Below are 27,190 nucleotides of genomic sequence, written 5' to 3'. Positions count from 1 at the left end.
TCTAAATTAAAAACATTTATGCTCTACAAATAATCAACCATGAAAATTGCATGCAGTATGGAAATGCAGAGTCCTGATCAGAAAAGGGACTTTAGTAGAACAAATGGTGAAATTGGAATAAGGTTTAGTTAATAGTATGGTAATAATGATACAGTAGTGTGGTTCCTTGGTTGGAATAAGTATGGTAATGGCAGATGTCAATGTTGGGGAGGTATATATAGAAACTGTTCTAGTTTTTGCAATTTTTCCGTATCTAAATTTTTTCAGAGTAAAAAGTGTTAAAATGACCAGTTTACTCACACATTTCACTTTTCTGTTTTCACTATTACATTTAATTTCTCTTGGCATTTATTCTTTGACCAGCTGGCTTTAGAATGCAGACTGAGATAAACCTTCAAAGAGCAGGTAGGGGAGAAGTTTTGGACAGCAAACAGAGTTTTTATGTGCATTTTTAAAAGAGGGTGTGTGTGTGTGTGTGTGTGTGTGTGTGTGTGTGTGTGTGTGTGTGTGTGTGTGTGTGTGTGTGTGTGTGTGTGTGTGTGTGTGTGTGTGTGTGTGTGTGTGTGTGTGTGTGTGTGTGTGTATAGTGTTACTAGAATGTGTTTCAAACAATAGTGAATACTTCTTACTTTGTACTTGAATTAATTTGACTGATTATAGTCTTACTTTTTTCCCCCAGGTTCAAGGACAACAAAATTCTTTTTAATTGAGAAAGGCAGTACCATTTGCTGCAGCAAGAATTATTTATGTTATGTTCTTCAACTCAAGGTTTCTTTCTTTCTTTGTTTTGCTTCCAACTTTCTTCCTTTGAAACTGGTGCTTTATTGGCTTTGATGTAAGGGTGCAGAAGTTCAAATGCAACGCTGAAGCAGACCAGAGCACCTCAGTCTTTCTCTTATTCATCTGATTATAGCTTCTAATGATTGCAGCTTCAAAGTCTACAAGTGCAAATATTCCTTAAATAAACAAATATTGCTTCTCAAACTAAGAATGCAAGTTGGAATAACTCTTCAGATAAAGTCTCCTAAGTGAGAATGTGACAGTCTTATAAAAATAAGTATCTGGAGTATAGCTCTCATAACTGAGGTGACTTCTTCATTGAATCTACCACTCTGCTTTTTTAAAAAAATTGTTATGTGGAGCATTCAATCCACATTAGAACTGAGTTGTAACTTTATCATAAATTTCAACTGAAACCATTGTCTGAAACATACATTCTAATACATACATTGGCAGTCAATGGAGGGTTATCTTAGAAACATTTCATTTTTCTATCAGAAACCTATAGTTTTTTGCTCCACCCCCTCACCCTGCTTTTCCTCTTATGCCCTATGACATTTCTTCACACACACACACACACACACACACACACACACACACACACACACACACACGCATCAGTGTACCTGCCAAGGAGAAGCGTCTTAAGACTTGAGTATAATGATGACGTTTCCCCAAATCTGTGCTACTTGGGGTAAAGGAAATGGATAGTAGAATTTCCCAAAGGAAATCTTTGATATTGAGATCTTGTGTTGATCCCTGAAATAAGCAAAAAATGAGAAGTTAGCATTGATCAAGATGCATTGTATTCAGAAACTGCTTTGTACAACTACTTCAAGATAATAAAAAAAAGATGGGAAAAAAGAGATGTTAGTAAGACACGTGACGCGCAGCAGGCCCACTTACACCCCCAGCCCTGGCAAGCACAGAGCTCCTCATGTACGTTAGACATTTGGAGGCTGGGGCTCTGTGCTTGGACTCCCCTTCTCCCAAGGGTTATAGCCCAGTAAGGCGAGGAGATAAAGAACTTCAACAGATAAAGTAATTTCAGGGAGTGATTAAATGCTTTGACAAGAGAACACAGCAGCTTGGTGAGCTGAAGCCGGGAGCAGGTGCAGGGCAGGCTCTGCTTGGCCAGGCTCTGTAGAGCTGGCTGTTCAATCGAGGTCGCGGACGGAGTCTGCCTTGAGCTACAGTCCTCGGGGAGGGGGTGCTCTTACAAACAGCAAGGACAAGTGCATAAGAAGTTGATGTATTTAAGCCGGGTGCCCGTGGCTCAAGCCTGTAATCCTAGCTACTCAGGAGGCTGAGATCTGAGGATCATGGTTCAAAGCCAGCCTGGGAAGGAAAGTCTGTGAGTCTCTTTTTTTAAAATTTTTTATATTTGAAAAATACGTTCTTTTTTTTTTTTTTCCTCCGTGTGACTCTTATCTCCAATAAACTACCAGAAAACCGTAAGTGGCCCTGTGGCTCAAATGGTAGATCGCTAGCCTTGAGTTGAAGAGCCAAGGGACAGCACCCAGGACCAGAGTTCAAGCCTCACGACTGACAAAATGAGAGAGAGTGAGAGAGCGAGAGAGCGAGAGAGAGAGAGAGAGAGGGGGGGAGGGAGGACTTCCATAGGCTTTGAAGCATTCAACACACACTCTCTCTGTTCCTTGCGCCAGTAGTGGGGTTTGAACTCAGGGCCTCATACTCTTGCCTTGCTTACAAACCACTCTTTTAAATACACCAACTTTTTTTTTTTTTTTTTGTCGGTCATGGATCTTGAACTCTGGGCCTTGGTGCTGTCCCTCAGCTCTTTAGCTCAAGGCAAGCACTCTACCACTTGAGCCACAGCCCCACTTCTGGTTTTCTGGTGGTTCATTGGAAATAACAGTCTCACGGACTTTCCTGCCTGGTCTGGCTTTGAACCCTGATCCTCAGATCTCAGCCTCCTGGGAAGCTAGGATTATAGGCATGAGCCACAGGCACCCACCTAGTCCTGTCTCTAATGAAGAGTCAGGCTCCTCACTGTGGGAGTTCTTTGTGAGTGCCATGTTCTGCATGGGCAGCATCGTACTGGTTTATTTCATCATTGATGCCTTGAAAGACTAAGATAAACCAAGAAACTACTGTACTGGATAGCCACAAGCAAGGTGGTGGTGGTGGTTTTTCTTCTTCTTCTTTTGGTGCTGATCCTGGGACTTGAACTCAGTGCCTGGGCACTGGTCCTGAGGTTTTTCACTCTAGGCTAGTGCTCTACACTTGAGGCACAGCTCCACTTCTGGCTTTTTTGGTAGTTAATTAGAAATAAAAGTTTCATGAACTTTCCTGCTGAGGCTGGCTTTGAACTGCAGGCCTCAAATCCCAGCCTTCTGAGTAGCTAGGATTGCAGGCATGAACTGCTGGCCCTTTTTGTTGCCTGGAGGAACACTATCTGGATAAGTAGTGAGTAATGTGTTTTATTGTGAAATCTCTTGATGTTGATGACTGTGTGCTGTTGGGAACGCTATCCTGGAGCATTTTAAGGGGGAAGGGGCCATAGTGTGTGCAAATTGCTCACACATGATTCAGCAGTCGTAACTGCAATGTTCACCCAGCGAAAGGAGTCAGTCACATGCGGTAAAATGGTTGATGATACGTGTAAACTATTCTTGAGTTCACTAGATTATCCTTGCAAGTTTTCTACCGATGGAAGTAAAAATGTTAAGAAAAAGTGATATGCCAGACAACAAATGGGGTTAGAAAGCAGAAGGTGCTTTTACTGGTGGAGTCCCACAGGTTCATTGGCAAACTATGGGAGACAGCAAGTGTGGCCTTAGGAAATGTGTTAGATCAGGGGAGGGTCTGGAGGGAAAGGCCCAATGACCCGGGGGTGCTCTAGCAGGCCAGGGGTGGGGTGGAGGGAAGCCATCCTGAGCCAGCTGGGGCACGGCTGCTGCTGGTTTGGAGGTGGGGCAGGTAGTTGGGAATGCACCTGTGTGGCTGGAGAAGCTTCAGAGACCGGAAGCCGTCAGAGACCGGAAGTGGTAGAACTCACGCAAGAGCTGGGAACTGCCCGGAAGGGGAAGGAGATCTGGGGAACAGTCCAGCAGATCCTCAAGCTGAGGAAGGTGGGCTGCAGGGCCGAGGGGCCGAGGGAGGGCACCAAGTAAGGAGGGCTCCCAGGAGGAAGTGCGAGGTGTCAGGTGCCCACGGGAAGGGAAGGTCGAGGCCGCAGGGAGGACAGGGAGGGAGGACAGGGTCCTCCTGGGCGGGGACCAGGAGACTGGGGCTGTCAGGTGGGAACGAGGGACCCCAGGGGGCAGATAGGGAAAGGCCCGGCTCGTGGAGGTGGAGAACCCGGGGAGAGCAGGCTGATGGAAATGGCTGGAATCCCTTTCAGAGGTGGATGCGGCGCTGAGGCCTGCAGGGCCTGAAGGAAGGCCGCAGAGTCAGAGGCGCGCCAGGGAGACAGTGGGACGCGTTATTTGATGAGTATTGATCTTGTTGTTGCTGTTATCATCACTGTTATTGAGACAGAGTTTCACTGTGCAGTCCAGCCCGGCCTGGCAATTGCTAGATGATCCAGGCTAGCTATCTAATCCAAACTCAAGATCCGTCTGCCTCAGTCTCCCAAGGCTGGGATTATAGGTGTGCATCACACCCTGCTCCCAAGGAGGAATTTTTTTTTAAAAATGAGCATTGGATTTTAATATGTTAATTGGGGTGAGAAGATAGGGTAATAGAAAGGATATGAGGGAGTAAATTCTTCCTGTTGTAAGCACCCAGTAAGGAAATCAATTATTCATCAATTTACTGAGGAAATCCTTATTGTCCTGACAAAAGTATGAATCAGAAGGTAAAGAGACTTAAATGGTCTTGATGCTAAAATTGACTGATTTTGTTATGTAGAGCACATGATATTTAGGCTCTCCTGTGTCTGGTTTATGTTAATTTCATTTGCATTTGACGTTTTTCAGTATTAATAAACTAGTCATCACTCCTAAAATAATTAGATTTATAAGAGAAAGATACATAAAGCAGAGATTTGGGGAGAGACAGGATAGGGCTGTTTGGTGGCAAGTTAGATATGCTAGGAAAATTATATAAATTGATGAAATTGTTTCACCAAATTGAGTGTTGAGCTCTCTGACAGCTGTCAAGATAAAAGTGTCGCATGCTCATTTGGAGTGATCATTTTCTTTTGGGGTTGAAGTCATGACAGGAGTTTGTGCATGCTTCATTTATGACATCTTAGTGAAAGCCATAGGCTACACAGCAGAAGAAAAGAACTCAGACCTACCATCTGCTGCATGGAAGACACTGGGAGCGTTGCTAAGCCTCTAGGCCTCAGTGGCCTCTTTGTGAAAATGGGAGCATTAGCCCCTGATCTGGACTGTTGGTTTGAATATAAGTGTTCACATTCTCTGCTTCTCTAAATTGCATTAGAAGAGAGAAAAAGCCAGGCATGGTGGCACACAACTGTAATCCCAGCACTAGGGAGACTGAGGCAGGAGGATCACTAGCTTGAGGCCAGCCTGGGTTACACTATAACCTCCCTGCTTCAACCTCTCTCTCTGGGAGAGAGGGGGGGTGAGAGAGAGAGGAGAAAGAGGAGAGAGGAAGGAAGAAGGGAGAGGGAGAGAAAATATGAAGTTAATTTACAGAGTTAATTTACAACAGCTCTAGAAATAAGACCAAATCTGATACCACTCTAGAACAGGTAAGGGGAGTGGCTTTCTGATACTGAATGGATGGGAGAGAGTCTCCTTTACATGTGTCAGTGTAATAGTGGAAGTCAAGCTGTTCTTTGGTTCCAGAAGACTCTGGAAGTTTCCATGCTTGGAGTTTGCAGATAAGGAAGTAGGAAGAAATCAAGGTGATTCGCTGCCAAGTAGAACATGGGTCTCAATCCCCAGTGCCCTCACATCCTGTGGCTGTGGGTTTACCTTTTCCCACAGCCCAACAGGCAGCCTGTTGCGGATTAAATGCTCAAAGTCATATGTTGGGGTTCTAACTCCTGATGCAATGGCGGCGGCCTCCTCCTCCTCCTCCTCCTCCTCCTCCTCCTCCTCCTCCTCCTCCTCCTCCTCCTCCTCCTCCTCCTCCTCCTCCTCCTCCTCCTCCTCCTCCTTCTCTTCTTTTTTGTTGGTTGTGGGGCTTGAACTCTGGGCCTGGGCGCTGTCCCTCAGGCAAGCACTCTACCACTGGAGCCACAGAGCTACTTCTAGTTTTCTGGTGGTTTATTGGAGATAAGAGTCTCACAGATTTTCCTGCCTGGGTTGGCTTTGAACTGTCATCCTCAGATCTCAGCCTCTTGAGTAGCTAGGATGACAGGCGTGAGCCACAGGGGCCTGGCTCATTTGGATACTTTGGATCTTTTTTTTTGGATACTGGGGCTTGAACTCAGGGCCTCACACTCTCACGGCTTCTTCACTCAATACTGTACCATTTCAGCCACGTCTCTGTTTCCTCTCCTTCAATTCTGACATTTATTTCCCTTTCCTCCTCTTCCTCTTCTTCCTGTTCTCCCTCCTTCTCTTCTTTCCCTTCTTTTTTGTTTCTTGTTTTGACATCGGATAAGGAACAGACTTGAATCTCCGGAAAGAAGTCAGAGTCATTCTCTAGAATTTGGGCCTTTTTTTGCATAGTGAGAGGACAGAACCCAGGAGGGCCTTTGGGGTGCAGTATGGGAGATACGATACGGTGTCATTTTACCACTCAGAAAGAAGTCAGTCTTCCTCCTGCCAGAGATCATACTCACATGGTACTACCTGCTTCTGTTAGTGGTGTTCAGAAGACACAGGCCGCTACAGTGGCCAGCAGGCTGCTCCTTACCACGGGAGAAGCTGTGGGTCCTCTCCAGCCGGCCCATCTCCTGAGGGCAGGCCTCGGTGGACATCGGCCATGTGGCCAGTGGCATTAGGTGTCCCAGGAATGGGATGAGACTGTGGAGTGAATCAACTGTGGAGTGGGGCCTAGAATATCAGCACTCACCCATCACCAGTCAGTCCATCGGGAAGAGTAGATGGAGCAGAAGGAGCATGCATTGATTGCCCTAACTGAACAAATAATTGCTGAGCATTTACATTGTGAGTTCTTACATAAGTGCTAGATATGACTTAGCAAACATTACAGGTGTGTGTGTGTGTGTGTGTGTGTGTGTGTGTGTGTGTATGAGAGAGAGAGTGACAGAGAGAGAGAGACAGAGACAGAGACTGAGACAGAGAGACCGAGAGAGAGAGAGAGAGAGAGAGAGAGAGAGAGAGAGAGAGAGAGAGAGAGAGAGAGAGAGAGAGAGAGAGAGAGAGAGAGAATGAATATAAACATACTGGGGCTTATACCAGTGTTGTTGCTTAGTTTGTTTTCTTTCAAGACTGGCAGACTGGCACTCTAACAGTTGGGCCACACCTCCACTTTTGGCTTTTTTGTTGGTGAATTGGAGATAAGAGTCTCATAGACTTTTCTGCCTTGGCTGGCCTTGAACTTTGATCCTTAGATCTCAGCATCCTGAGTAGCTAGGATGTTAGGCATGAGCCACAGGTGCCCTGCTAATCGCAGTGTTTTGAGGGAAGGAGACAGAACACCTGCTCACACTGATGGTTGGCTCTCAGCCTGTGCTAAGGGTTGTGTGAGAAGCACAGAAGCATGGGAAGCTTTCTGGGAGAGTTCAGCTGGGGCCTTGGAAGTTTTCTATCCTTCAAGTCCTACAGGAAGCTGGACAGAGGAAAATGATTGAGAGAGCCTCAAATTGTGAGAGTAAGAGAATTATTTACCAGTGTGCACAGGTACTGGGCCTTGCTTGATTGAGTGGTACTTTCTTTGATACCTGTTTTCTCTGCGACTTTCCATATCACAGCGCATGGGGAAGGTAGGACACGGGTCCTGGGGAAGAGCTGTGATGATCAGGGAGGCAATGGACCCATCCTTTGAAAAGTTGGGGTCCCTAAACGGGTGCTTGCTCATCTGTTCTGATGAGCATGGGCACAGCTCATTCTCTGCTTCATGGAGGCTTTCAGATCTACTTTTTATCAATTTGTTGTGGGATCACCATAGAGGAGTGTGAACCCTAAATTCTCCCAGTTTGTGCATGAACTTGTACAGAGGGGTTAAAGATCACTTGATTCTTCTCTAAAGTGAGTGATTGGCTTCCATTGCACCAAGATCTTTTTTTTAACAATCTCTGTGTTTTCCAAACTAGGAGGCTGCGGGCTTGGAGGCTCCCAGGAATTTGTATATGCTGGAGGCCATGGAAGCCTTCCAACAGAAGACATGTACTAGAAAGACCCAGTGGCAGCGTTTTGATTTTTTTTTTTTTGACAGAGGCTAATGACCACCCAGGAAGAGAAAGCCATGATATAGTCCATCAGAAATTACTTACGGAGTCTGTTTCTCTCTGGTTCATTGGAGGTCTTCTTAACAGTTAGTTAAAAAAAACTAAAATGATTGAATTCCTGTTTTAAACCTTGAAGACACTTTATATTTTGGCTACAGCATTATTTATATTTGGTTCATTTTTTTCAGTGATGTTTCTGTCCCCAAATCTAGTCAAAACAAATACATGCCAAGTTTTGCTGCATTCATCTTTCTGCTTTGTCTGAGTTCTTCTGATGTTCAAGTTCAGGGTTTCCTGTTGCTTCTGCAGGCAGTAATCGTTCACAGGCAAAATATTCAGCTGTGTGTGTGTGTGTGTGTGTGTGTGTGTGTGTGTGTGTGTGTGTGTGTGTGTGTGTGTGTGTGTGTGTGTGTGTGTGTGTGTGTGTGCGCGCACATGTGTGCGTGTACATGCTCATGCACATGGTGGTAGTAACCAAAATCAAGGGCTCACATCTCACTTGGCTTTTTGCTCAAGGCTGGTGTTCTACCACTTGAGCTACATCACCAGTCACACAATTTTTTGTTGGTCAACTGGAGATTCTTTTCTCCGGTCTCACAGTTTTTCCTGCTTGGGCTATCTTTGAACTGCAAACCTCAGATCTCAGCCTCATGGGTAGCTAGGACTACAAGCCTGAGCCACTGGTGTCCAGCTGCGTTCAGTTAAGTCTTAATAGAGAATGAATAGTATGTGGCAACTTAGAGCCAAGTAAGTTGGACTCTTACACATGTGTTCAGTCATGGATTCAATGTGTATCCTACAAAATGAAGAGAAGTGAGGGAAGGGGAAGGTGGGAACAATAAGTGAGAATGTTGACAGACGTGACTTTGATCAAGATGCATTATAGTCATAAACTACTTTGTTAAATGGCAACTCCTTTGTACAACTACTTAAAGATGATAAAAAAGAAAAGAAAATTTCCAGAACCAGTTGTCAAAACAAAACCCAAACCCAAATCCCATGTTCTCAATTATCACTAACTTACTTAAGGAATCAAGTAAAAAGTTCTAGAAACTCCATCTCGACCAGCAGCTGGGTATGCCAGTGCATGTCTGCTATCCTGAAGGATCAGGAAGCCCAAATATAAGAATCAAAATCCAAGCTGGGCACCCGTGGCTCACACCTGTAATCCTAGCTACTCAGGAGGCTGAGATCTGAGGATCGCCGTTCAAAGCCAGTCTGGGCAGGAAACTCCATGAGACTCTTATCTCCAATAAACCACCAGAAAAACTGGAAGTGGCGCCATGGCTCAAGAGGTAGAGCGCTAGCCTTGAGCTGAAGAGCTGAGGGACAGCGCCCAGGCCTAGAGTTCAAGCCCCATGACCACCACCACCAACAAAAAGGCTTAAAGTCTTGGTCAACCTGGCCGTAAAGTGAGATCTTATTTATTTACCTATCTATCTATTTGTTTGTTTGTTTGTTTGCCTGTCCTGGGGCTTCAAATAAGGGCATAGGCACTGTCCCTGAGCTTCTTTGTGCTCAAAGCTAGTACTCTACCACTTAAACCATAGTGCCACTTCTCGCTTTTTCTGAGTAGTTATTGGAGATGAGAGTCTCAAGGACTTCCCTGTCCTGGTTGGCTTCGAACCTCGATCCTCAGATCTCAGCCTCATGAGTACCTAGGCTGAGTCACCAGCGCCTGGTGAGATCTTATCTTTAAAATAAACTATACACAAGAAGAGTTAGCAGAGTTAGCAGAGTGGCTCAAGTGGTAGAGCACCTACTTAGCAAGTATGAGGCTCTGAGTCCAAACCCTAAGTACCACCAAAAAGAGAAACAAAACCACAAAACAAGAAAAGAAAAGTCACTTTCAAAAGTTTAAATCTAGTTTTCGTGTGATTTTGTTTAAATCTAGTTTTGTCTACTAAAGTATGCATATTTATAGGGCACCATGTGATGGGGGAGAGAGGGAGAGGGAGAGGGAGAGAGATGATGATGATGATGATGATGATGGGGATGGTAGCATCTGCAGGCATAGAGTTGTATACCTACAAGGAATGATGCTGGAACAAAGAAGACATGAGTTATGGGATGGAAGCTGAGCATGGAATGGCTGCGGAGCTTTTGCGTGTCAGGGAAGTGATTTTCTTCTACTTCTTTTTTGTCCATAGGATAATAAGACAGCTAAACACCCCAGTAGTAGCAGGACCGTCCCAAGACATTGTCCGCAGGTCAGATAATGGCACATATTGTGTACTAAATTATGAATAAGCTTATCTCTGCTTTATGCCACCGAGCTTTGAAACCATCCTTTATGCTGTCAGGACCGTAAGCCGCCCTGGGAGGCAATTTCCCTCATTATCATAATAATATCAGTAGCAGAATCGAATCATAGGTAGTTGGTTCTGGGAAATTAATATAAAATTGCTTTATGGGTTAGCATGAAGGCACCTAATCACTTAGATTGTGCTCATGTGAGGGCGAATGGATGCACTCCTGAATCTTTAATAGGGTAAGAAAATCAATCTCTTTTTTTTGAAAGTGAAGATTGTTTAATACTTACAAGAAAAGTTGGAGAATTTTCTCAGGTTTTATGAGCTGCAGGAGGGCTTCACGGAGAGCCGCTCTCGCAGCGTCAGCTTCTCCTAGACTCCAGCCTGCGCCAGTTCCAGTCATTTCTTTGTCACCCACAGGATGGTCTTTGCAGCTGCACCCCATGGCAGGCTGGCAGTTTTTGTCCCTTTTCTGAAATTTAAGGGGAGGATGTTATTTCTCGTTATGAAATTACATGGTCATTGTAAAGGGTTTGGAAATAGGATGAAGGGTACCTGTACAACCCAAAGGTAACCTCAGTTACCGATGTTTTCTCTAATTTACATTTTTATGGAAAAAATGAATCATTACCTGAGTACCCCAGATCTAAGACTAGCACCCCTATCCTGTCAGTACTCTTCTCCAGCAGTAATAAGTTCTGTCAGGCCTTCTCTTTTCTGTTTCTGAATATATTTTTAGGAAATATGTACAGTAGAGTTCTTCCTCTTTTGTGGGTTTTATGACCTCAAGTATCAAACCGTGGATCTACAGTGTGTGTGTGTGTGTGTGTGTGTGTGTGTGTGTGTGTGTGTGTGTGTGTGTGTGTGTGTGTGTGTGTGTGTGTGTGTATCTCTGTATGTGTGCAAGTGCACGTGCGTGCTGGTACTGGGACTTCAACTCTGTGCTCTTGCTCAGTGTTTCATTCATGACTGGCATTCTTCCACTTGAGTCACACCTCCAGTTTAGCATTTTGCTGGTTACTGGGAGGCAGTCTTTCCTGTCTTGGCTGGCTTCAAATCTTGATCCTCAGATCTCAGCCTCCTGAGTAGCTAGGATTCTAGGTGTGAGCCACCAGTGCTCTGCTGCAGTAGTTTTTGTTAGAAGGAGATATAATGATACAACTACATCACTTCCTAAAGAAAGGTATTAGGAAAGAAATGATCACAACTATTGGGAAGCTTATTTTCCTGATGACAGATGAGGATTGACGCTTCCCAAGTGGCCGTGCGTGGGACGGGCCCATGGTGGTGACTCCTGTGGGAGGAGGGCTGGCTGGCGTTCCGCACCGAGGCCTGGGCTGTGCGTGTTCTGCTGTCTGCTGTCCACCGTCTCCTTGGACATGTTGTGACTGGCAAATGCTGGTGATTCCTAAGTGCTCGGGAGATTTGCTTTGGGGTTTTGTGGATCGCCTCACACGAGTCATAGCAACCCTTGTTGTCAAGTTCTAGGCTTGGTGAGGATGTTTCAGGAGTGTGTCAAGCAGCAGTTGAGCAGTTGGTCATGTGGTTTCTGGCCATGAACCAGATGTGTCCCTGGGGGCTGCTGAGAGGAACAGGAAATTCTCCTCCGTGTGATCTCCTTCATGCACCTTCAAACCAACGCTTTCCTTACAGGCCTGTCACAAAGACCACAGGAGCTGGGTAGAGGTGGGCAGAGGTCTCGGTCCCAATAATTCCCGAGGAAAGAAACAGCCCTAGGGGCTGCCCCCCCACCAGCCCCACAGGCCCCCCCCCCCCCACCCAACCTCGCCCCACGGGTGTGGGTGGCTGCCTCATGTGTTTCTTTTGCTGCGATAGTTTAGCGAGCTGTCAAGTGCAAAAACTGAAGCTTTACAAAGTAAAATTCATGGGCATTACCCCGTGGGTCAAGGGCTTACCTCCAAATATAGGAGTGATTTTCCCGGCATGGAGTTTTGATTATAATTATTATTATAATTATCAACTTACTCTTATTTTGGTTAAGACTGAGGTTTGAACTCAGGGCCTTGCACTTACCAGCCGGAGTTCTAACCACTGTGCCTTCCGTTGATTTTTATTCCCCTCCCTGCCCTCGTCCCACTGGCTGATTTGGGGAGAAGCTCTCACCTTCTGCCTGGTTCTGTCCCTGTGTGCTATCTGGGTATTTTAGGTTTTCCATTGTAGCTAGAGGCATGCGCCACTGTGTTCAGCTCTTCGTTGAGATAGGGTCTCTTAAATAACCCCTGAATCTGACTCTTGCTACTGTACAGGATGAAACGGCATCAGTCAGCTCACCAGAATTGTGACCATTGGTGTCTCAAAATGAAAGGATCTAGTTTTTCAATCATACCTCTGAGTCTCACCCCACCCTCTTATTTTTGTCACGAGTCAGGGTTTTGTGCTATTTCCCAGACTGGCAATGATTGTCTATGTCAGATCCCACTAGTGTCTAGAGTGAGCACGTCATTGGTTCCTGGGCTGCCTCCTATAAGATGACAAATACCCTTTCCTGCCCCTGAGCCCCTCCCTCACCTCAATAGCAGAACCTCAGTTGCAGTGTCTGAATAGCAGCACCCGTGGGGCCCCTGAGCTGTGCGCCCCCTCCCCCACGCTGAGTAGCAGGCCTGGCCCCAGACCTCCACCTCCATAGTACCGTCTGTGGGAGGGACTGATAAGGCACTTCCTGTCTCCAGCTTCAGGTGAAACACCCCAAGCCCCCGATGGTATAAAGGGGTTACCCAGGGGGTGGGCCAGTACCATTTTCTCTCCCCTCGCGTGAGAACTTGGCCTTGTCGGCTCGCTGGCAATACATCTTTCCTTCTCTGTGACTTTGTCCGTCTGGTCTTTTGGGTTACTGTCTATTTGGGTTATTTTCTTTTACATCCTTTTGAACTTTGTTTTTTCCTGTGCCAATCCTGGGGCTTGAATTCAGGGCCTGAGCATCGTCTCTGAGCTTTTGTGCTCAAGGCTAGTCCTCTACCACTTGAGCCACAACTCCACTTCTAACTTTTTTTGGTGATTCATTGGAGACAAGAATCTCATGGATTTCTTGCTTGGAGTTGGCTTGGGACTGGGATCCTCAGATGTCAGCCTCCTGAGTCACTAGGATTACAGGTGTGAGCCACTGGCGCCCAGCTAGGATCTTTCACGTTTGATTGGGTCAGCCTCAGAACACAGTCCTCCTACCCATGCCTCCCATGAAATTGGGGTTACCGTGTATACCACCTAGCGTGTTGGTCTTGCTACCTTTTAGCCTGGGCTGGCCTCAAATTGTGATCCTTACAATATCTGGCTCCCAAGTAGCTGAGATTACAAGCATGTACTACCATGTTAAGTCTTGGGTAGCACTTTTGATATAATTGAAATACAAAGAGAACTGTCTAGGCTTTCTTTGTACAACTGTATAGAGAAACCTGTTTACCATCCCCTTTAATGTTATCTCCCCCAGGACATTTATGGTCATTCTTTGGAAGTCCCAGTCACCCGGGAGCAGTTAAACCGCTATCGGGATGTGGCTGAAAATGTTCGGAGCGAACTTGCAGCCACTTTGGTCAAGTTTGAATGCGCTCAGTCTGAGGTAAGAGTGTCCACACTCGCCAAGCAGAAGGGGGTGAGCAGGATGTAGAGTTGGGAATGGAGATAGTTGGATACAGATAAAACCATTTTCGCCTTAGGTTTATCCCTGATCTTCTCCTGGGGCGTGCCTGCCCTTGCCAGGCTGTAGAAGCGGGCAGTGCCTGCATTCCAGAAGCTCCGCCTCCTCGCAGTCTGGGGCATCTGAGGGCCTCTGTGGAAGCTGTCTGGAGAAATTTCCAGCTTCTTCTAGAATATCTTCCTTTAAGGTGGATCACTCGAAGTCTGGAGCTCTTACAAGGGAATTCTGAATTCCTTCACTAGGGAAGTTCTGTTGGCTGGAGAAAATTCTGGAAAGAGGTTGGGGTCCATGGGCCGTTTGAGTCTCCTGAGAGGCATTGGCTGATTGCCCAGAGGTCTGAGGAGTCCACGCTGGCCTGGGAGATGACCAGTACTGTCCCTGAGGCTGCTGGGACCTGCTGAATGATGAGCTGATACTCTGTGTATGTGTGTGTGATCTCAGTCTCCTGAATAGCCAGGATTGCAAGCGTGAGCCGCCCATGCCATGCCTGGGTTTAGTTTTCTTCTCGCTCACAGTGATGGCTCAGAAAGTGAGGGGAGCACGGTGATTGGCTGGACAGTCTTTCTTTACTTGGGAAAGGTTGTGAATATCAAATCACAAACCATGTGGCTTGTTGATTCCTTGAACTGCTGGTTCTCAGCAGTAAAAGTAGCAACATGAGAACACAGAGAATTGGTGACCACTGGAAAGGGTTGTAAGGCTTTGAGCAGTGTCCCCACACATGTTTTGTGAGTTGACCCAAGACATTGCTCATTTTGTTTTGAAGAAGAGTATGAAGTCTGTTATTAAGATGGAATTTTCTAGGCCAGTTGCTGGTGGCTCACGCCTATAATCCTAGCCACTCAGGAGGCTGAAATCTGAAGATTGGTCCAAAGCCAACGTCGGCAGGAAAGGTTGTGAGACTCTTATCTCCAATGAACCACCAGAAAACCAGAAGTGGAACTGTGGCTCAAAGTGATAGAGCACTAGTCTTGAGCAGGAAAAGCTCAGGGATAGCACCTAGGCCCTGAGTTCTAGCTCCACAACTGACAAAAAAAAGACGCAATTTTCTATTTGCTTATACAAATACAAGTGGCAGAAAAAGAAAAGGAAGCTGGATTAAGTCATGAAGAAAAGAGTGAGAATTTTTTTCTTTTTCTTTTTTTGTGCGCCAGTATTGGGACTTGAATTCAGTGCCTGGGTACTGTTTCTACACTTATCACTGAAGGAATGTGCTCTATCATTTGAACCACAGCTTCACTTCCAGCTCTTTGGTAGTTAATTGGAGATAAGAGTCCCATAGACTTTCCTGCCAAGGCTGGATTCAAACCGAGATCCTTAGATCTCAGCCACCTGAATGGCTAGGATTATAGGCACGAACCACCAGCACTGGGGATAGAAGTAAGATGGTTTCAGCTTTCTTATATGGTACACAGTTACACCCATTTTCTTTCTTTCTCTTTCTATTCCTTTTCATATTAGCTTCGAGACCTCCGCTCTAAGATGCTTTCTAAAGAAGTTTGCTGTCAAGAACTAAAGGCTGAGATGGAGAGTTACAAAGAAAGCAATGCCAGGAAATCATCTCTTGTCACCTCGTTGAGAGACAGAGTTCATGAGCTGGAGGAAGAGTTAGCAGCACTTTCCACTTCTAAAAGCAGGATAGAAATCACAGCTCAGACTGCAACCAAGGAGAGCCAGAGACTAATGAAGAAAGTCACAGAACTGGGGGAGCAATTACAGTAAGTATGGCGCCATTAAGCTTCGTAGTTTAGCCTAGTGGCCACATTCATTTCTGACAGCCACTAGTTTCTGTCCTTGAATGTGCTTTGAATGCTGTGTACTATTTGGCCCTGAAACCCAATCTGAAAAAAAAGTTATTGGCCTCAAATACCTTTGCAATCTTGAACAATTTTCCTCAGTTCTTTCTAAACATCAAGTATCTTAACAAACAGATTGTTGTCATAGGCTTGGTTATAGCACTCACCATGCTGATGATATTCATAACTGGATTACAGTGTGCATTCGTGGAAATGGAGATTTAACCCTGAGGTGGTCGGAAGTCCACAGAAGAAAGCAGTTATTAAGAAGCTAGTTATAAAATAAAAAAAAAACAAACAAAAAAACAAAAACAAAAACAAAACAAAACAAAAAAAGAAGCTAGTTATAAAAGTACCAGGAAGCCAGACCACCCCAAACATTCCTCATTAGGTTTGATGCCCAATTTAGGCAAAGATCTCAGGAAACCTAGATTACCATGCTTAGTTCTGAAGAGATGACCACTGAGGCAAAATTGGGAGCTGCCTGCCTCTAAAATATATCTCATTAATATATATGACTTTACTGTCACGTGTGTGTGTGTGTACACATGTGCATACAGATGGCGGGTGGTAGGGCTTGACAGGAGATACATATATGTGGTTATGGGCAGATTCCTGAAACTTTATTGGGTCAGATGAAATATAAATAGAAGTGAGTGTAGTTTAGAGACCTTTGAAATGGAGACATAAGCTTGCAATCCTAGGGTTAATGTCTGAATGATATAAACAAACCAACAAGAGCAATAGCATTCATTGTGCCCAAGATGCTGAGTAAATATTACCTTCCATTTGCTAAAAACAGGAACTCAGGGACATATTGGTTCTTTGTTTTTGAGTTTTCTTTTTTTATGATTAATTTTTTATTGTTATTAGAAAGGTGATATACAGAGATATTACCATTTCATAAGTCAGGTAATGAGTACATTTCTTTCTCTTTTTTTTTTTTGGTTCCATAATGCTTTATTTATAGATAGACCATAGTAGATGATAGACAGACAGATGATAGGTAAATGTTACCAGAGTCTTCAATAGGACAGTGCCAGTCTATCAAGTATGAGGCCCTGAGTTCAAACCCCAGTACAATAAAACATATTATGTGCAGTGATAACTGTGACAACATAAACATGCATTTAGCTTTTCTTTTTATCTATCTATCTATCTATCTATCTATCTATCTATCTATCTATCTATCTGTCTGTCTGTCTGTCTGTCTGTCTGTCTGTCTGTCTGTCTGTCTGTCTATCTATCTATCTATCTAATTATCTGTCTTACTGAAGGAATGAGAAAGTGCCATTTGAGCTGGTATTTATTCATATTGTTTCCAGAAGAGAGTCCAGCTTTTGAAAGCATCCTTAAATGTTTATTTTCCTCAGGAGAGGAAGCAGCAAGCTGAAGGTATCTTCTAATAAAAGGAAAGAATCATTAGCATATTGCTCAAGGGGCCTGGGTGTGGCTGTGAAGGTGGCTCAGTGGTAGAGTGCTTGCCTTGCATGCATGAGGCCCTGGGTTCAATTCCTCAGCACCACATAAACAGAAAAAGCTGGAAGTGGCACTGTGGCTCAAGAGGTAGAGCGCTCGCCTTGAGCTGAAGAGCTGAGGGACAGCGCCCAGGCCCAGAGTTCAAGCCCCATGACTGACCAAAAAAAAAGGGGCAGGGGCCTGGGTTAAGATCAATAACTCATTATTGCCTTAGTGATTTGATACTTAAGTATTAACAAAATACATTTCTTTTTGGACAATGTCATCCTTTTCTTTTTTTTTTTTTTTTTTTTTTTTTTTTTTTTTTGGGTCCAGTTGTGGGGCCTGAACTCTGGGCCTGGGCACTGTCCCTCAGCTCTTCAGCTCAAGGCTAGTGCTCTACCACTTGAGCCACAGCGCCACTTCCGGCTTTTTTCTTTTTGCTTATGTGGTGCTGGGAATCGAACCCAGGGCCTCAGGCATGCAAGGCAAGCGCTCTACCACTGAGCCAACTTCCCAGCCCCCTCATCCTTTTCTTTATTGTATGTTTTTTTCTTTTTTCTTTCTTTCTTTTTTTTGGGGGGGGTCCGGTCGTGGAGCCTGAACTCTGGGCCTGGGCGCTGTCCCTCAGCTCTACAGATCAAAGCTAGCTCTCTACCATTTGAGCCACAGAGCCACTTTTGGCTTTTCTCTTTTTTCTTATGTGGTGCTGAGGAATGGAACCCAGGGCCACAGGCATTCAAGGCAAGCACTCTACCACTGAGTCACCTTCCCAGCCCCTTGTATGTTTTTTTCTAAATGGAAAGATGATATGCTTTTGAGTATATGCAGTCAATGTGTTTCGGTACTCTGTGAATAGAGGGAAAATTTGCAGTAAACACTCACCATGGGGAAAAAGATAAAGCCATAATCATGCTTATTGCCTAGGATATTGAAAAAGTGATACCACATTTCTGAAATTTCCCTCTAATGTATGTCTATTTTTTCATGATATCTTAGCCTTGCACATTTTAACCATTAATAACGTATGATACAATTTCGGTAGACCTATCTGAAAATTAAATGAGATAGTATAGGACAGAAGTCTCCCAATTGTCTTTGACAGGCCATTCCGGTGTTCTTCCCATATTCTTTAAAGATTCTGGGTATTAGCTGCTCATAATGATATTTACCAGTCATTGAACATCTCTTCCAGATATGGGATCGTCCATCCTCTGTTCCTGATATATGTCACCCTTGTAAATCATTGTGGAGCGTTTACAGATAAATGAATGTTGCTCCTCGGGTACCAATAGTGTGCCTCTCTCTTTCCCCCTGAGCCCTGAGTGGAAACCTGGAGCTATGTGGATTTTGACCCTACACATGAGGAAGAGTCTGTACGTAGTCTAGAAACCCTTCTCCTCTACCACTGAGCCTACATCTCCCCTCCTGTTACTAAGTCTAAGGTGCCTTGAGGGTTCCTGAAGAAGGCAGAAAATTGCTTCTGCATTTCTCCCTTCCTAGCAGGGCTTGGCTGACAATAATTTGCACTGGGTTTGGGAAACTATTGTATTGAAAATGACAATGATTTCCCACAAATTGCTGAAGTTCTGACTTCTGCGGTATTATTTGTTCGTTAGGAAGTGTTCAATGGAAAAAGAAGAGACTAAGAAAGAAGCCTCAGAGAACTGCAGGAGACACGAGGAATTTCTAACTCAACTTTGTGATTGCTTGGATCCAGAGAGGAAGCGCGAGGAGGCACTGAAAGAAGATTTCATTTCAAAGGTGTTTGCATGAAGATGAAAGAGATGATCAATACACGGTTCTGACAGGAAAAGGAGTGCTATGCTGAGTCTAGGGGTGGCAGGAGGCTGGGATAGTACCTAAGGACAGCACACATTCCCTGCAGGAATTATCCACACCCGCTCTGAGCTTTACTTCCAACGTCCCTCATAAGTGTTATTTGAGATCACTCTCCAAGTATTACTTACTTTGCCTAAGATATATTTACATTGCCATATGCATTTGTTTATTGGTTAATAGTTAATTTTTTTTGTCACGGGGCTTGAACTCAGGGCCTTGATACTATCCTTGAGCTTTTTTTTTTTCTCAAGGCTAGCAGTCTCCTACTTTGAGCTCCACTTCCAGTTTTCTGGTTGTTAATTGGAGATAAGAATCTCACAGCCTTTCCTGCTCAGCCTCCAGAGTAGCTCGGATTATAGGCATGAGCCACCAGTGCCAGGCTAAGAATTAATCTTAATGTGTCTTTGGGACATTTTTTTCCCCTGTTAGTTCCAAATGCAATCGCAAAATCAGGAATGTGTTGTTTGAGGAATATTTATTAATATAAGGATAAGATTAGGAATCTCCCTATATTTATTGTTTTTCCCTGAGAATCTTATAAATATGCCCAGTGGATAATTCTAATACATAACACCGGAAGCAAAATGCCCTGATAATCTTAGCCCTCAATGTAAGTATCCAGGATTTTTCTGTTTGTTTTCATCTGCCTGCCTGCCTGCCTGCCTATCTGTCTGTTTACGTATCTATGTGTGCTTTAAGTATTTTATGTGCCAGTATTTGGTCTTGAAATCAGAACCCAAGCACTGTTTCTTAGCATTTTTTTGCTCAAAGCTGGCATTCTACCACTTGAGCCACAGTTTTACTTCTAGCTTTTTTTCTGTTTCGTTGGAGGTAAGAGTCTCATAGACTTTCCTTCTGGTGCTGGCTTCAAACCGTTGATCCTCAGATCTCCGCCTCCTGAGTAGCTAGGATTACGGGTACCAGCCACCAGTGAACGGCTTGTTTTAGGCTACCTTTGATAAGCAGTCTTGTGTTCTCTGCATGTCACCATGCCAATAGCTCCGCGCATGCAGCGGGAGCAGGTGGGAATGGAAGGGCTGAGTGCTGGTTCTCACCTCCTTACACAGTCCCGCCACCTCCAGTGCTTCCCCATGCTTTCTGATGCTTGTGGCTGTTGCTTTCTCTGGGAGCTTCAACTTCCTTCCTGTCATCCTTGTCCTGTGTCTACCTGGTGCATAATTTTTAGTTAATCACCGAGTCAGCCCCTAACAAGCTGAGTTTCAAGATTGCCTTTGCTTGGATCTATGGAGGGATATGATTTTAATATTTTTTTTTTTATCAGAATAGGCTCTACTACCAGGCTATGGACTGAGCGGCGCAGACAGAGGAAAGTGTTAATGTTTTAGTTATAATTACTTTGTGCTCAGGTTAGAAAGCTGTGCGAGGAAAATGCATCTCTGCGAGGACAAGTGGTTACTCTTGGAGAGGCAGTAAATGCCCATGAGATGGAAGCAAAAGCTAACAGAGAGACGATCATGAGGCTGGCATCGGAAGTCAAGGAAGAGCAGAGAAAATCTGCCTGCTGGATGGACGGGAATGACAGGCTGAAGCAGGTACAGCATGCTCTGTGTGTGTGTGTGTGTGTGTGTGTGTGTGTGTGTGTGTGTGTGTGTGTGTGTGTGTGTGTGTGTGTGTGTGTGTGTGTGTGTGTGTGTGTGTGTGTGTGTGTGTGTGTGTGTGTGTGTGTGTGTGTGTGTGTGTGTGCGTGTGTGTGTGTGTGTGTACCATAATTAATAATAGCTGTTTTCATGTAAACAAATAAGTAATATATTTACAAGATCTAAAATTCTAAATGTAGCTGGGAGCTGGTGGCTCACACCTGTAATCCTAGCTACTCAGGAGGCTGAGATCTGAAGGTCACAGTTCAAAGTCAGCCCAGGCAAGAAAGTCTCTGTGAGACTCTTACCTCCAATTAACTACCCCCCAAAAAAGTAAAGCTGTGGTTTAAGTGGTAAAGTTTTATCCTTGCATGCAAGAGCTCAGGGACAGTGCCCAGGCCCTGAATTTAAGCCCCAGGACAAGACACCAAAAAAAAAAATTTTCAGGCTGGGATGGTGACTCAGTGGTAGAGAGCTTGCCTTGCATGCATGAGGCCCTGGGTTCGATTCCTTAGCACCACATAAGCAAAAAGAAGAAAGCCAGAAGTGGGGCTGTGGCTCAAGTGGTAGAGCGCTAGCCTTGAGCTAAAGAGCTGAGGGACAGCGCCCAGGCCCAGAGTTCAGGCCCCACGACTGGACCCCCCCCCAAAAAAATTCTAAATGTCTAAAAGATATATAGGCTGGGCACCCGTGGCTCACGCCTGTAATCCTATCTACTCAGGAGGCTGAGATCTAAGGATCTCAGTTCAAAGCCAGCCCGGGAAGGAAACTGTGAGACTCTGATCTCCAAGAAACCACTAGAAAACTGGAAGTGGTGCGGTGGCTCAAGCGTAAAGCACTCGCCTTGAGCTGAAGAGCTCAGGGACAGCGCCGAAGCCCAGAGTTCAAGCCCCACGACTGACCAAAAAAAAAAAAAAAAAAAAGATACACAGTAGGCTGGGAAGGTGGCTCAGTGGTAGAGCGCTTGCCTTGCATGCATGAGGCCCTGGGTTCAATTCCTCAGCACCACATAAGCACAAAAAGCCAGAAGTGGTGCTGTGGCTCAAGTGGTAGAGCACTAGCCTTGAGCTGAAGAACTGAGGGATAGTTCCCTGGCCCAGAGTTCAAGCCCCAGGACTGGCAAAAAAACAAAAAACCCCAAAAAACCAAAAAAAAAAAAAACGGTACACAGTGAACACTTCTCCCCCATTCCTCTCTCAAAGCACACATTTCTCCTCTGAGGAAATTCGTTTCTTTTAAATCCTTCTGGAACTCTTGTGTGCACATGCATGCATATAATGTATAAAAGCATGTTTCTCAGCTGGGTGCTGGTGGCTCATGCCTGTAATCCTGGCTAACTCAGGAGTATGAGATCTGAGGATCATGGTTCAAAGCCAGCCTGGGAGGCGGGGTGGGGGGGGGCTGAGCTTCTGAGACTTGTATCTTCAATTAACCACCAAAAAAGCTGGAAGTTGAGCTGTGTTTCAAGTGGGAGAGCACTAGCATCGAGCATAAAAGCTCAGGGACAGTGCCCAGGCACCAAGTTCAAACCCCAGGACTGGCACACACAGAAAAGAATATATCTCATCTAATATATAACACATTCATTTTTATATAGTATAAAATGGTACACTATATATGGTATCATTATTAGTAAGGCTGCCATGAATAATCTTATATAATTTTTAATGAGTCATATAAAATCAAATCCTAGAAGACCTGCTGGGATCCAAGTAGATAAAAATTAAAAACTGTGTTTGGAAGTGCTGGATTTTGAACAGAAAGCCCTGCGCTTGCCAAGCAAATGCCCTACTACTCGAACCTCTCCCAGTCCTTTCTACTTCAGAAAGGTCTTGGGGTTGCCTGGGCTGATCTGAACCGTGACCTTTCTACTTCCAACTCCTGAGTAGTGGGCATTACAGGTGTGCCCCACCACACCTGACCGTCATTTTGAAATTCTGAGGAGTGTTGACCAAAAGGAGTCTTATTCCTAATTTACACATGCATTGCTTGACATTTTCAGTTAACTAGATCTGTTTGAGCATGAAAATTACTGCCGTATGTTTAATGCCGTCTAATCTGTTAATTATGTTCCTTAAAGTTTTGTGGAAAAGAAACCAATTATTGGATTAGTAATAACAACCAACTTCCAAAAGCAGAAGTGAACTGGCGCAATTTGTTAATAAAAGTACACTGGAGAAAAGTGTGGGGGGGGGCTGGAGAAGGTGATGGAGTTCCGGTTAGAGAGAGGGAGGAGGACCCGTGCTCTCCCAAGCTGAACAGGAGGGTGGCTTTGATGTGTGGGCGTGGCGCGGCCGATGGGCGTGGCGTTGGCGTGTGGGCGTGGCACCGCCGATGGGCGGGGCGTTGGCTTGTGGGCGGGGCGCCGCCGGTGGGCGTGGTGCCGGCGTGGTGGGGCGGCGCCTTCCTCACCTTGGCTGGCTGTAGTGATGTGGGGAGCTGTGGCTGCCTCTTCTTCTGGCATGTCACTTTTGGGAAAAGAGCTGAAGATTGTATCATGGTTATCAACCACATGTCCTGGGCAGCTTGTGTTAGCATAACAGATGACCACACAGGGTCTTTGGTCTAGCTCAATGCAAGAGCCCCGTCCTAGCATGCATGAGGCCCTGGGTTTGACACCCGGCAAGGCAAAAAATAAAGCAGAACAGGGCTTAGGCAAGAGTTCTGGGGAAGTCCGAAGTCAGGGTGCGGCGGAGGCTGAGTTCTGGGGAGGCCTAGCTCAGAGAGGCCCGTCTTCTTGTTGGGTTCTCACCTGGGTAGGGGAGGGGATGGATAACGGAAGAGAGGGAGGGGGAGGGGGAGAAGTAGGGAACAGAAGGGACAGGAGAGGGGGAAAGAGGGAGGAGAAAGGAGACAGTCACTTTAAAAAATTATTCATTCACTTATGTTAAGGGTAAACAGAGAAACCTTACTTCACAGTGAAAGAACCATGAAAGGAGAGTGGGGAGACCCCAAAGAGAAGCCCAGAGAAGCTCTTGGGCTCTGCACTGATTTGTTGACGGCTTATGCAAGCACCACCCTGGCCGCTCCTTTCGTTGGCTGAGCAGGCATGTAGGACGTGAGGGGCAGAAGAAGCGTTTGTGTGGGCAGAAGAGTTTGAGTGGGAACTCATTAATTTTTTTTTTAATTCTTCATTGTGATTAAGTGGTTACATAATTTCCCAAATTTCACAGTATTGTGGGATAGGGATGCTTAGTTAAAGTTACAATCACATTTTAACCTCCATGGGGCAAATTGTCTATCAGGGTCTATAACATTTATGAGTTCTATGAGCTTTGCACTACAGTTATTTCTTCCACATTGGGTGATATGTACATTTCTTTTGTTTTGCATAGGGTTAGCTGTTCCCTCTTTCCCACTTGTTTCCTCCCTCCCATCGCTGCCATTAAATTGCTTAGTTCATTTTGACCAATGTCCAGTGCAGCTGATGGGTCTCACTGTTTTTCCCCTGAGGTGTACACATATATACCATACATGTGATCAGCAGCATGGGGTTATTTAGTAGTGATTCTACCAGATGAGTGGAAGTCCTTTGTTTCTTAAGTCTTGTTAATTTTGTCATATCACCTTACCTTTTGGATTTAACATCCACTTATCAGGGAGACCATGTGCCATTTGTCTCTTTGTTCTTGGCTTAGCTCGCTCAACATGATTTCTTCTAGCTCCATCCATTTCCCTGCAAATGCCATTATTTTGTCCTTTCTAATGGCTGCATAATATTCCATTGTGAACAGTGCTGCAATAAACATGGAGGTGCACGTGTCCTTGTATACTGGTTCCTGTTGTTCAGGATAGATGCCTAGAAGTGGTATGACTGGGTCATAAGGGAGGTCAATATTTAGCTTTCTGAGGACCCTCCAGACTGCTTTCCGAAGTGGTTGTATAAGTGTACATTCCCACCAGCAGTGTAATAGGGTTCCTCTTTCTCTGCATCCCCTCCAGCATTTGTCGCTGGCTGACTTGTGGATGTGGGCCATTCTGACTGTGGTAAGGTGGTATCTCAGGGTTGTCTTTATTTGCATTTCCTTTACAACCAGGGATGGTGAACATTTCCTCATGTATTTCTTTGCCATTGTTATCTCTTCTTCTTAGAAGTCTCTCTTTAGTTCGCTTGCCCATTTAGTAATTGGTTTGTTAGGTTTGGGAGGGATTAGTTTCTTGAGGAACTCACTAATTTTTTAAAAAATTATTTTATTTTATTTTTTGCCGGTCCTGAGGCTTGAACTCTGGGCCTGGGCACTATCTCTGAGCTTCTTTTGCTCAAGGCTAGAGCTCTACCACTTGAGCCACAGCACCACTTCTGGATTTTTTGAATAGTTTATTGGGGATAAGAATATCATGGAATGGAAGTGGAGCTGTGGCTCAAGTGGTAGAGCTCTTGCCTTGAACTGAAGAGCTCAGGGACAGCGCCCAGGCCCAGAGTTCAAGCCCCACGACCAACAAAAAAAAAAAAAAAAAAGAAAAAGAATATCATGGAATTTCCTACCTGGGTTAGCTTTGAACCACAATCCTCAAACCTCAGCCTTCTGAGTAGCTAGGATTACAGGCATGAGCCACTGGTGCCCAGGTTCATATTAAGTTTTAATTCAATTATTAAGACTTGGAAATTAGGAAGAATTTTATATTTTTCCATAAAATACATCTTTATGTTTGTCCATAAAATACATCATTAGGAAGTAAGAAACTATTTTGACATGATGAATTGCAACCCCTTTGTACCAAACAACTACAAAGAATTTCTTTTCTTATATAAGTGTCTTTACTTGGAAATGATCAAGACAATGTTGTTCAGACTTTGGAAACACATTCACTGTGATTTGAGGTTCTTGCCAAAACAATAAAAATCGTAAAGTAAAAACATGAGCAGTAAAAGCTTGAGGTCTTTAATAAAGTACTCATTCATGGGACTGCACCTCTAAAGATTTACTACTGAAAAATCCCATCAAGTGTTTTTACTGACATGTTAATGGCCTCACGAAGAGTCTCATGATGGTTTTGTGGCTCTGTTTTTGAGGTAGGAAACTAGGTTTGTTAGGAAAGTCCAGATGGATGAAGGCAGTGAAATATCCACCAGGCTAAGGGGTTAGTTTCTATAGAACAGATTTCTGGTTTGCTTAATGAGTCTACTTCAGTTACTTTATGAAATTTTCCTTAATAAAATCTACTTGACTTATCAGAGATGGTAAATATATTATGTGGAAAGCTTTAGTAGTTCACTAAATTTTTTTTGGAGCTGGGGATTGAACCTAGAGCCTTATACACATTAAGCATGTGTTCTACCATTGACCTGTACCCCATGTGCCTAAGTATGGCTTTGTTTTTCCTTTATGCCAGTACTAGGACTTCAACGGAGGATATGGGCACTGTCCCTGAACATTTTCTTCTCAAGGCTAGCACTCATCCACTTGAGCCATAGCTCCACTTAGGACTTTTTGGTGGTTAATTGGAGATAAGGGTCTCATGGACTTTTCTGCCCGGGCTGGCTTTGAATTGCAGTCCTCAGGTCTCAGCCTTCTCAGCAGCTAGGATTTCATATTTTCAGAACTATCAAAGGTTGGTGTCCTTTCTTGTGGTTATCTTGAAAACAAAACAAAACAACAACAAAAAAACAACTCCAGCTTTGAGAAAAGTACGCACTGTGCCTACTCAAGCAGAAGTGAAATTTACATATCGTATCTCAACCCCTTTTCTTTTTTTTTAAATTTTTTTTAAATTTTTTTATTGTAAAGATACTATACAGAGGGTTACAGTTACATGAGTGAGGTAATGAGTACACTTCCTCTTGAACATTGTTACCCTCTCCATTGTTTTCCCCCTACCATCTCCTCCCTCCCTCCCTTCCCCAAGGTTCTTTTTTTTTTTTTTTTTTTTTTGATTGTGATTAAGTGATTACTTAATTTCTGGAAATTCACAGTATTATGGAATAATGATGCTCATTTAAAGTCACAAGTTCATTCTAACGTTCCTGGAGCTTTTCTTTTACACAACCAACGTCTCCCTCTCCCTCTCCCCTCCTCCTCCCCTGGTACTGTGCAAGAGTTTTACTGTTGGAGACACATCTCCAGTCCTTTTTGCTTTGATGACTTTTTGTGCTGATATTGGGGCTTGAACTCAGTGCTACAAGCTCTCACTTGGCTTTTAAATTCAAGACTGGCATTCTACCACTTTAGCCACAGTTCCACTTTTGGCTTTTTGCTGGCTAATTGGAGACAAGAGTCTCATGACTTTCCTGCTTGGGCTGGCTTTGAACCTTGATCCTCAGATCTTAGCTTCCTGAGTAGCTAGGATTACAGGCATGAGCTACTGGTGCCGGGTTGGGTTTTATTTATTTATTTATTTTATCTTTTTTTTTTTTTTTTGGTTGGTTGTGGGGCTTGAACTCTGAGCCTGGGAGCTGTCCTTGCGCTCTTCAGCTCAAGATGAGTGCTCTACCGCTTGAGCCACAGAGCCACTTCTGGTTTTCTACTGGTTTATTGTAAATAAGAGTATCACAGAGTTTCCTGCTCAGGCTG

General features: G+C 44.5%; 1 protein-coding gene across 8 annotated transcripts in view; it reads left to right on the top strand.

Moving 5' to 3' along the window:
• The window catches only part of Ccdc170 (coiled-coil domain containing 170), a 93,981-nt gene that overhangs the window by 4,814 nt on the left and 61,977 nt on the right, over positions 1 to 27,190 (top strand). For 4 of the 8 annotated variants that reach the window (XM_070011090.1, XM_070011089.1, XM_070011093.1 and 1 more), the window contains exons 2-5: positions 13,778 to 13,906; positions 15,446 to 15,702; positions 18,858 to 19,002; positions 20,448 to 20,633. In XM_070011090.1, the coding sequence (XP_069867191.1) occupies positions 13,778 to 13,906; positions 15,446 to 15,702; positions 18,858 to 19,002; positions 20,448 to 20,633 (717 nt within the window). Of the gene's footprint in view, positions 1 to 363; positions 406 to 679; positions 769 to 3,822; positions 3,876 to 13,777; positions 13,907 to 15,445; positions 15,703 to 18,558; positions 18,615 to 18,857; positions 19,003 to 20,447; positions 20,634 to 27,190 lie in introns of those variants that run through there. The other 4 variants (XM_070011088.1, XM_070011087.1, XM_070011092.1 and 1 more) reach the window with 3 other exon arrangements.

This window comes from Dipodomys merriami, unplaced genomic scaffold (genome assembly GCF_024711535.1).
Source record: "Dipodomys merriami isolate MVZ:Mamm:240054 unplaced genomic scaffold, mDipMer1.0.p SCAF_8, whole genome shotgun sequence".
Taxonomy (NCBI): Eukaryota; Metazoa; Chordata; class Mammalia; order Rodentia; family Heteromyidae; genus Dipodomys; species Dipodomys merriami.
This window is presented reverse-complemented; position numbering and strand designations above follow the sequence as displayed.